The 10,012-nt window shown below is 34.4% G+C and overlaps 2 protein-coding genes across 3 annotated transcripts; both read left to right on the top strand.

Moving 5' to 3' along the window:
• Positions 1-25: 25 nt before the first annotated feature.
• On the top strand, positions 26-3,063 carry LOC104909099 (endonuclease 1). Its single transcript, XM_010698296.4, has 9 exons — positions 26-915; positions 1,068-1,248; positions 1,341-1,448; positions 1,636-1,691; positions 1,831-1,914; positions 2,023-2,118; positions 2,210-2,274; positions 2,375-2,448; positions 2,663-3,063. The coding sequence occupies exons 1-9, from the start codon at positions 766-768 to the stop codon at positions 2,785-2,787; spliced, it is 939 nt and encodes a 312-aa protein (XP_010696598.1). The 5' UTR covers positions 26-765; the 3' UTR covers positions 2,788-3,063.
• Positions 3,064-4,598: 1,535 nt separating this feature from the next.
• Positions 4,599-9,430, top strand: LOC104909097 (internal alternative NAD(P)H-ubiquinone oxidoreductase A1, mitochondrial). 2 transcript variants are annotated; one of them, XM_010698295.4, is made up of 9 exons: positions 4,599-4,787; positions 6,363-6,975; positions 7,076-7,289; positions 7,830-7,990; positions 8,186-8,251; positions 8,351-8,514; positions 8,602-8,716; positions 8,832-9,011; positions 9,103-9,430. In XM_010698295.4, exons 2-9 carry the CDS (start codon positions 6,391-6,393, stop codon positions 9,259-9,261), a joined length of 1,644 nt encoding a protein of 547 aa, XP_010696597.1. In that variant the 5' UTR covers positions 4,599-4,787; positions 6,363-6,390; the 3' UTR covers positions 9,262-9,430. The 2 variants fall into 2 exon arrangements, with proteins under 2 accessions (XP_010696597.1, XP_019102746.1); XM_019247201.3 differs by having other exon boundaries at positions 6,331-6,975.
• Positions 9,431-10,012: the final 582 nt, after the last annotated feature.

Raw genomic sequence — 10,012 nt, 5'->3', positions numbered from 1 at the left:
AGAAATGATCATGCATCAATTCCTGTAAGTTATCAAAGAAAGTACTCATGATTAATGCAAGTAATACTAATATATTCTTTCCAATTAGAAATATTATTCAACTAAACTATTTTAGGATGTACAAAAGGTAAAATGTCAAATTTTAATTTCTTAAATTAGAATAGAGTAGTATATATAGACTGCATGACTTTTAACAACGCGACTACTAATTTTGGAAAAAATGTTTATTAGCACGGATTAATCTCTTTAGCCAATCGGATGAAAGAAATAGCTATATTGATTATATGAATAATATGATCGATGAAATATAATGTGGACATTTTACTGGCTGATAAAGCTACACATCTTTCTTGCTTCTAACACACGTAGCTAAATTAATAACCTTCAAAGCTAGCTTTCCTAGTTTATCAAGTCATAGTTTTACAAGGAACATACATTTGTACTTTCAAAAGGAGCCATCTCTTTGCTTATCATTAATTGAAAAATATTAGATGCTGTTCTAAAAGATCACAGAAACACAGAATATGCTGGAATTTGCTTGTGCAAAGTGACAACTTCTTGATTACTCAATAATGGTTTGGTTTCCAAATGAAACTTGCACTCAATGTAAACATCTCTATGACAAGTATATATAATAATACTACTATATTGTAGTGGAAGTCTGCCTACCCAATAACTTAGAGATTTCAGTTGTGTGTTGTGTTGCATTTAAAGAGTAACATAAAGTATTTAGCAGTTACATATTTAGGAGTAATACTGAGGTTTATGGTGGATAAACTTGGAGGTAATTGTACAATGCCTTGTTTATTATCACATAATAATGTTGTTTCCTATCTTATTTATTGCTTGATCTTGGTTGCTGGAGTTCAAGCATGGAGTAAAGAGGGTCATATCATGACATGCAGAATTGCTCAGGTGAATTACTAATCTTTTTTTTGTGGCTTTGATTTACCACATCTTATCTCTCACTTCACCTTATTAGTTATTCCTAATACTAACCACAATCAAACAAGACTTTGCCAATGGAAGTTGGTAGTATTAATATATATGTTGCGTGTTTATTACAGAATCTGTTGGAACCAGAGGCACTACATGCAGTAAAGAGTTTATTACCAGACAATTTAGATGGCAACTTATCAGCGTTATGTGTGTGGCCTGATCGAGTAAGGCACTGGTACAAATACCGCTGGACTAGCCCACTTCACTTCATTGATACTCCTGATGATTCTTGCTCTTTTGATTATACAAGTAAGCAACCTGATCCTATTTCCTAGAGCGCGCGATGATGTCTTAAGGATACAATTTTAAGTTATAACTAACTAATAATGGATTGGATTTAGGGGATTGTCATGATCAACATGGTGTTAAGGACATGTGCGTTGCTGGTGCTATCCAAAATTTCACTTCTCAACTTCAGCATTACCGTGATGGTACTTCTGATAGACGTTGTAAGATCTCTAGCTTTTATTTGACTCTGTTTCGAATTCAACGTAACGCGTATCGTGGATGCTAAATAGCTTAGTTAAGAGTCTTCTGAATGGTACTGGTAATTAACCAAGATTTTTGGGTTGCCATGACATGCCTATGCCCTATTTGCTCATCTCCTCAAGCCTTTTGCTTTAAAATTATATGCAGATAATTTGACTGAGGCATTGCTATTTTTGTCACACTTCATGGGAGATATTCATCAGGTTTGCAATAATGATATATCCAATTGTCACTATATATATTACCAAAGTTGCTTATCATCATATAATTTCTACCTCAACTTATAAACATGATTAGCATGATTATAAACTAACAAACTTCTAACGTAAATCATTCTCACAGCCAATGCATTGCGCGCATACTGGTGATGAAGGAGGGAATACTATTGATTTACGTTGGTTTAGGCACAAGTCTAATCTTCATCATGTATGTATATCTACTAAATACCAGTTACCACTATTTCTTTTTTCTAATGTTCTTTTTTCTAAGAAAATTATAGATCTTTTGACTTTTGGTGATTAATTATATTAATAGGTGTGGGACAGAGAGATAATTCTAACAGCCATGAAAGATTACTATGACAATGACATGAATCTCTTACAACAAGACATTGAAGGAAACTTCACTGATGTAAGATTTAAACATGATTAATTCACTGATTCCAAATTCTTGTAACATGCTTAATTACTAATGTAATTGGATTACTTTGTATATTATACAGGGCATATGGTCTGATGATGTCTCACATTGGACAGATTGCAACACTCTTCATACTTGTGTAACCAAGTATATACTTCAACTTTTTTTCCCCACAAATTAGCATATGTAGTATATTATAATTATTTTATCATATCTAATATAATTTTTATCCTGTTCCTAACCACAGGTATGCCACAGAAAGCATTAACATAGCTTGTAAATGGGGTTACAAAGATGCTGAGCCTGGAGTAACTCTTGCAGGTAATTAAGCAATAATTTGGTGGTGTAACTTTTAAGTGTGTTATATGATAAGATTTCACCAAACACAAAAAGTTTGACAAATATCGGTAACATAAAATGGCAGATCTTCAATTAGAAGATACTTTTATTTCTTTCTATGGAAAAAAGTTTTCCCTTATGATGTTTGTCGTGACAAGTAACAATATTGTTGTTATGAAATTATGTGTGTTTACAGATGAATACTTCAGTTCGAGGTTGCCTTTTGTGATGAAACGCGTTGCACAAGGAGGGGTTAGATTAGCCATGATTTTAAACAAGGTTTTTAACCATGGTCATCAAGCAATGACTGCACCAACATAATTCAATTTAACTCTTTGTTGTTATCAGCAAAAGGAAGATATCTTAACAAACAATCAATATTCTTTTGCTAACTGCACAACTTAATTAGGTTACATCCTTTCTTTCCCTGTCTAGGATAATATAGTCTGTATAAAAGTATATTCTTCGTCAAAATTATTCTTCATTTTGTTATGTACAAATAGCTTTCCATAAGATCATATGTACTCTTTAACTATGATAAATATAAGTATTAAGCAATGTACATGAATAAATCTAGATTTGGGGACTCTTCTCATATACCAGCATCTAGTTCCTACTTTCTCCATCCTTTTTTAACTGCAATGCTTCTATTATTTGGAAGTTTCGTATTAATTACAACGTTTTTTTGGTAATATCTTCTTTCTATCTCTTCTATATCACATAGGTCTCTTTCACATGACTTTCTTAAATAATTAATGTGCCAAAGCCTAATGTTGCAATAATAATAGAACGGTACGGTAGAACTGTAGAACTAATATTATTAGTAGAAATAATATACTTACTCTTTGTAGATAACAAACCAATTGGTAGATGGTGGTGGACTTGTGTCTACCATTCTAATGGCGGGCCAAAACGCAACACAAAAAACATAAAATGCGTGAAACTAATGTACATCAATTGTTCTCCAATGAACATGCGGAACTAATGTACATCAACTGTTCTCCAATGAACATCGATCTCGACGGTTCTCCTTTGTTAACCTTTATCTTTATGTTTCTTAGTTTGTTTATTGCAGATATTTCTTTGTTCATTGTGTTTTCTTTGTCTGTTCATTAGGGTGAATAGTTAGTTGTTCATCAGATATTTCCTCTTATGTTCTTTTTTCTTGTTGTTCATTGCTGATTTAGATGTTCATTGAGTCTTGTATGTTATTCTTTTGTTCTTTTGCTTAGTTTGTTCATTGAGGATTTTGTTTTGTTCGTTGTGTTGAATCGTGCGCACCGTTTAGATGGTAGACTCGTATCTACCTTCTAATTTGCGATAAGAAACTCCATGAGTTTAAGTGTTACACCATAATTTATGGTGTAACAATCCACAAACTATCGCTTCTTTTGTAAAAAAAACTCAAATGACATGGAATTAATGACATGATATCCATGTTATTCTTTGCATGGTCCATATCATTCTTGTTGAAATTTATGTTATTATACATGTCACACAATAGATTATGGTGTAATATGTTACAACCCAAGACACTATTTGTGGTACAAAAATGAAAGAACCAATTGAAGTGGATGGTCGTGCCCCATGCGATTTGATCCTAAAGAACGTGTTTCACCCAAGTGTTATATAAGAAGACAATCAGATATATAATAATCTTGTTAAAATATAAAAGAAGAATGAGATATGATGATACTTTCTCTGTTTTTCCTAAACTTACAATGTTTTGATTTTTGCATTATTTATATACTTCGATTGAAAATTTATGAATAATAATACAAATTTTAGCATGTAAGATGTTGGATATAATAATCTCAAAATATATTTACAATATTTCAACTTTTTATAATTGTCAAAAATACATAATTATTAGAAAAATAAATGATTAAACTTGTATATCAACAAACGTGAAAGTTAAAACCTTGCACGTTAATTAAAAGGACAAAGTATATACTATATTATATACTAGTAGTTCAACTTCTAAATAAATCTAATAGGTCAAACGATGTCGTTCACATTTCAGACATACCAGATGACGTCGGAAAGTATACATCACACCGACTAGCGACTACTAAAAGATTGGTTTTATAAATTGGAAACTTTCTTGTGGCCCAAGCTTACGTTTCTAGTCTTTGCAGATCTCCTCTAAATATGGTAATATTTAAAGACGGTTAATACAATTAATTAATTATGAATTAGGCAAATAACTTTGATTTTAGTACATGTACTTGTTGTCCTACTGAGGCTTTCATGATCTTTACATCGTTCACCAGCCGCAAAAGGCAAAGTTGATGTGTCTCTCCAACCAAAAATAATCTCCAGTAATGTGCTTCAACTCTTCTTCATACATTGCTCTACTTGTCAATTCTTTCTAATCAATTTTCACTAGAATTTTTTTTTTCTTTATATGTTTTTGCAATTTACATTTTCTTGGTTGACTTGTTTGATTTCTCGATCAACTAAATTTACAGATGTTTAGTATGTAACTGTTATTGACGTTTCATAGTTAGAGACTTGGAGCCCAAAGGATATATTGGATGCACTTCTAACAAATCATGGTCAAGTTCGTACCAAAATTTTTAATTCGACTTGACTGTGATTTGATAGCTCTAGTACCTCCAGACTCCAATATATGGATATGATATTACAAAAAATTGTTCGACATACTCTAGGGTAACCCCAATCTTTCTCTTTTGTACGTCTTATTTTTTAGAGGACACATTGTTAGCATTTCAAGTTTAATTAAGTAGCTCTAGTGAAGCTAGTGAGTTTGAAATTCGAGTCTCTCTACATCCGACCCTTTCCAAAGAAGTACTGTTACAAATGAAATGGTACCGTGTAAAAACTGGTTATCTTGTGGAAAAAGAAGATTAAATTTTCGGCAACAGTAGCTGTGGTGATAGCTTTTAGCTGTTAGAGTAGCTGTTAGCTGTGCTGGTAGCTGTTAGTGGTTGGTGTGTAGCTTTTAGCTGTTAGCTGTCTAGGTAGCGGTGTAAAACATTGATGTTCTGTAAAAGAAGCTGTCAAAGTAGCTGTTTAAGAATAACTAGTTAAAAATTCAAATAAAACTTTAACATATAATTTATACACCACTAAAAGCTACCCAAAAGCTACAAATTGTAGCTTTTGACAAACACTACTAAAACACTACTTGTACCACTAAAAGCTACTTACACCACTACCTTGCCAAACACTCTTATTTTTTTTAATTAGTGTTTTGACTTAGTCAAGATACTAAAAGCTACTTAAAAAGCTTGTGCCGAACACGCCCGTTAACATATGTTAGCAAAATAGCGTTCAATGGTTTATAGGTTCTACTAATGACAAGTTTTTATATGAGTGTTAATGATGCTAACATTAGGCATTCTTGAATACTGACCAATGTAGTTCAGTTTATCCAGGAGGAAATTCTATCTCAGCAAACTATCCGATAATGGAACTTTTTGATCTTTGATGACAACCCAAAAAAATGGCCGACTTTTGGGTTTTGGAGCCTAGTTATGTGATTAAATTTGCTCATACTCCTAAAAATCGATACATAATTTGTATCTATGTTCAGTATTTTATATGTTCCTAGAAGGAAATGTACAAATTCTTGTTCTCAGTGTAGATTTCGATCATGTTGGGAAACAGAACACTCTCACCTTCCTTCCTATCACAAATTCTAGCCATACCTTCAGGCTTCATAGATGCCACATAACTTTTTTCAATATAATCTTTAGCTTCTATCATTTATATATGCCAAATATTTTTTCTCACATCCCAACAGAAACTTATGGAAGCAAAAGCTTTCAAACTCTTGCAGTTGCCCAAGTAGTCGTCCATGTGTTGGTCTTAAACGTGTAAACCTTGCTTTTTTGGCAGGCCGAATTTTTATTCTTTACAAACTTCTGCAGCTTTACAAATACGAGCTGATATACTAGTATGGCACTAGCAAGAATTGCAAGGACAGGCATAAGAAGGTCAGGAAGTTCCAAAACCAATTATACAACTGAGAAAGAGGCATTCTCTGAGGGTATTTCATTGTACAAGTATCCTTCTTTGCTCGAAAATGCAACGGGCAAATGCAATAATTTCTACACATCTAAACTCGGGAATATGAACTCTTCATACTTCCAAACTAGGGGATTACAAGCCACTCTCTCTTCTCAATTACATTCTAAAGAGAAGATCGCGTGTCAGCAGTCCATTGCAGAGAATGAGAGTACGAGATACCCAGGCTTAGAAGCAACAAAGGCAGGGGAAAAGCCAAGGGTTGTGGTCCTTGGAACGGGTTGGGCAGCATGCCGCCTCATGAAAGGACTTGACACAAATATGTATGATATCGTCTGTATATCACCAAGGAACCATATGGTTTTCACTCCTCTACTTGCCTCAACTTGTGTGGGGACACTGGAATTCAGATCAGTAGCTGAGCCCATTGGTCAGATTCAGTCTGCACTTGCAAAGGATCCGAATTGTTATTTCTATTTGGCTTCCTGCACTGGGATTGACACATCGAAACATGAAGTAAGTCAGCTAATTAATCTTAGGATTATATTATTATGCCACTTCTTTTAGTAGTAATCTAGTGTATAACACTAAGTTATGATTGGTTATTGTAAACCAGGTCTATTGTGAAACAGCGGAGAATATGGGACAATCAAATGAACGACATCGATTTAAGGTGGCATATGACAAGCTTGTAATTGCAGTAGGATCGGATCCTTTGACATTTAACATCAAAGGGGTGAAAGAACATGCAATTTTTTTGCGAGAAGTAAATCATGCACAGGAGATAAGAAGGAAACTTTTGTCAAATCTTATGCTATCTCAGAGTCCAGGTAATTCTTGCTTAACATGGGATCCTTTGGTCAAGCCAAGATAAGCCAACTGATGTGTTTTTGTATATATCAGTATAATACTTGTTGTTTTCACTTCCAGAAAGTAAGTTGCAGGAGAAGTAAGTTCATATAAGGGCCAATAAGTTCAAACAAGTTTTGGTCTCATAACCAACCAATGAGTCCAAATAAGTCCAAATAATACCTAACAATTTCAATTCACAACCAAGGCTTTGTTCTCCCATTCTAATTTCACTTATTTAAGGTAAAATAATTTGAGATAAGTCAAGGTCAGGGCCACTAAGTTCAGTTTAAGTTCATATTGGTTAAGTTCATTGCCTATAAGTTCAGAAAAGTGAAACCTAGGTGAAGAGAAGGCAGCCTAAGCATAAGTTTAGATAAGGGGTTGTGTTTAATTAACAATGTTTTGGTCACTCAATGTACAAGGGAAAATCATTTGTTTCAGTTGATATGATAGTACTATTATTATTCAGATTGGTGAAATCAACTTTTTTTTTTTGCTTTCCTCTTGTCTGATGATAGGTATATCTGACGAAGACAGGACGCGATTGTTACATTGTGTTGTTGTTGGAGGTGGTCCAACTGGTGTAGAATTCAGTGGCGAGCTGAGTGATTTTATAAAAGCAGATGTTAGCCAACGGTATTCACATGTCAAAGACCGCATCAAGGTCACTCTTATTGAGGTATATATATTTATCATATATCCATCTTATTAGCTATGAAGCACGGAAACTCTAGGACCATATGTTTCTCTGTTTATCGTTTTGAGGTTTTCGGCATTCACAATGTTTCTGTTCCCGAATCCCAGTTGTTTTCATGCGATATAAGTTATGAAGAGAGGATAAGCCTACTTCATTATCCATCTATTGTGAATGCAGGCCAATGAAATATTGTCATCATTCGATGTGGGATTGAGGGAATATGCAACAAATCACTTGATAAAGGTTATCACATATTCTTATATCTCATCAACCTCTTTGTGATGCAAATGGCCAAATGTTTCCAAGTTTGTTTTTCATCTTACATTTTTTTTTTGCCATCAGTCGGGCATATGTTTTGTTCGTGGGATTGTAAAAGAGGTTCAAAAAGAAAGGATAGTTCTTAGTGATGGAACAGAAGTACCCTTTGGCATTTTGGTCTGGTCGACTGGTGTTGGTCCGTCTGAGTTTGTAGAATCTCTTAACCTTCCTAAGTGCCCTGGTGGAAGGTACATTTCCTTACCTCGCTCAGAGCTAGTTATGTTGTTACCATCTTATGAAGACTGTAATAGTTACAGTAATCTTGAATGATTCAGGATAGGGATTGACCAGTGGTTGCGAGTTCCTTCAGTGGAGGATGTGTTCGCCCTGGGTGATTGTGCAGGATTTCTTGAGCAATCTGGAAGAAAGGTTCTTCCTGCTTTAGCTCAGGTGATAACTAATAAACTCGGTCTTACTCCTTTTGCAAAGTGGATTATGAACACAGTATAAAAGTTTGTAATTAAACTAAATTTTCTTTGGTTTGATCATCAACCAAATCAAACAGGTAGCTGAAAGAGAAGGCAAATATTTGGTTGAACTATTGAACAAGATGGGGAAGCAAGATGCAGGAAAGGCATATGCAGCAAAAGATGTTGTATTAGGAGACCCTTTTGTTTACAAGCATGCTGGCAGCATGGCTTCAGTAGGGAGCTACAAGGCCCTAGTTGATCTCCGCGAGTCAAAGGTATTGCTGATGTTCATGAAATTAAAAATTTGAAACGTACAGTTGTGTTCTTATTCTCTTTAAATCATCATTTTATTGGTTGATGGATCAGGATGCAAAGGGCATATCCATTGCTGGGTTCTTCAGCTTTCTGATATGGCGTTCAGCATATTTAACGCGTGTTCTTAGCTGGAGAAACAGATTTTATGTTGCTGTAAACTGGGCAACCACTCTAGTGTTTGGCAGGGATATTTCAAAGATAGGAAACTGAGCTAATATAAGCTCTAGTTTGTAGGGAATGGCGATTGCCTTTGTTGCATTCATCGTTTTTCTTTTGTAGGGGAAACGTACTTGTAGCTTATGGTACAAATTTGGATGTTATTCGAGTTGTAAAAACTGTGAAACTAATACAGTATATGCAATATTATTACATAAATTTTCTCCCTGAGAATTTTTTTTTTCTATTTGCATAATCTATTTGACTATTTCACAATGAGCATTGTATATTTGTGAATCTAGATGAGCAAAAATTTATTTGGTTTGTTGTTTCTCAATTGGGGGTAGAAGTGCCTAGACATAGAACAGGTGAACTCAGGGTAAACTAAAATAGACATACTCCACCGGAAACTTTAGCACTCAAAATTTTCCTACCGCTTATTTGGGATTTTTTATTTTTCACACAACTCATAGACTAGATGGATATCATCATAGACAAGATAAATTAGACTAAACTCCTTTGCTATGATTTTGTATTGCATCATGCACAACATTAAGTGAGTCCCCTTCAGGTACCAGGCCACATGGTTCAAACCCAAATCGGTTATTAACATGACCCTGTAACGTGTTGGACAGGCTTTTGCTAGACATGCATCCCAATGAACTATGCCCACACCATCATTATCCCAATCTTTCTTTTTTCTTTATTAACTAAATTCCAACATTTTTACTCAATATAGATAGAAGCCTTGATAAAGGTGTCATTAGGCTTGTACACATAGGCAACACTAGAGCAGAGGTATGAG

The sequence above is a fragment of the Beta vulgaris genome, chromosome 8, assembly GCF_026745355.1.
Source record: "Beta vulgaris subsp. vulgaris cultivar EL10 chromosome 8, EL10.2, whole genome shotgun sequence".
Lineage (NCBI taxonomy): Eukaryota > Viridiplantae > Streptophyta > Magnoliopsida > Caryophyllales > Amaranthaceae > Beta > Beta vulgaris.
This window is presented reverse-complemented; position numbering and strand designations above follow the sequence as displayed.

Excerpts from the sequence above, each read along its gene's own strand:
- LOC104909099 (XM_010698296.4), top strand. The coding sequence starts at position 766 with ATGGTGGATAAACTTGGAGGTAATTGTACAATGCCTTGTTTATTATCA. Across the intron at positions 916-1,067 it reads TGACATGCAGAATTGCTCAG|AATCTGTTGGAACCAGAGGC; the intron begins GTGAATTACTAA and ends TGTTTATTACAG. Across the intron at positions 1,449-1,635 it reads TGGTACTTCTGATAGACGTT|ATAATTTGACTGAGGCATTG; the intron begins GTAAGATCTCTA and ends AATTATATGCAG.
- LOC104909097 (XM_010698295.4), top strand. The coding sequence starts at position 6,391 with ATGGCACTAGCAAGAATTGCAAGGACAGGCATAAGAAGGTCAGGAAGT. Across the intron at positions 8,515-8,601 it reads CCTAAGTGCCCTGGTGGAAG|GATAGGGATTGACCAGTGGT; the intron begins GTACATTTCCTT and ends TGAATGATTCAG. Across the intron at positions 8,717-8,831 it reads TTCTTCCTGCTTTAGCTCAG|GTAGCTGAAAGAGAAGGCAA; the intron begins GTGATAACTAAT and ends CAAATCAAACAG.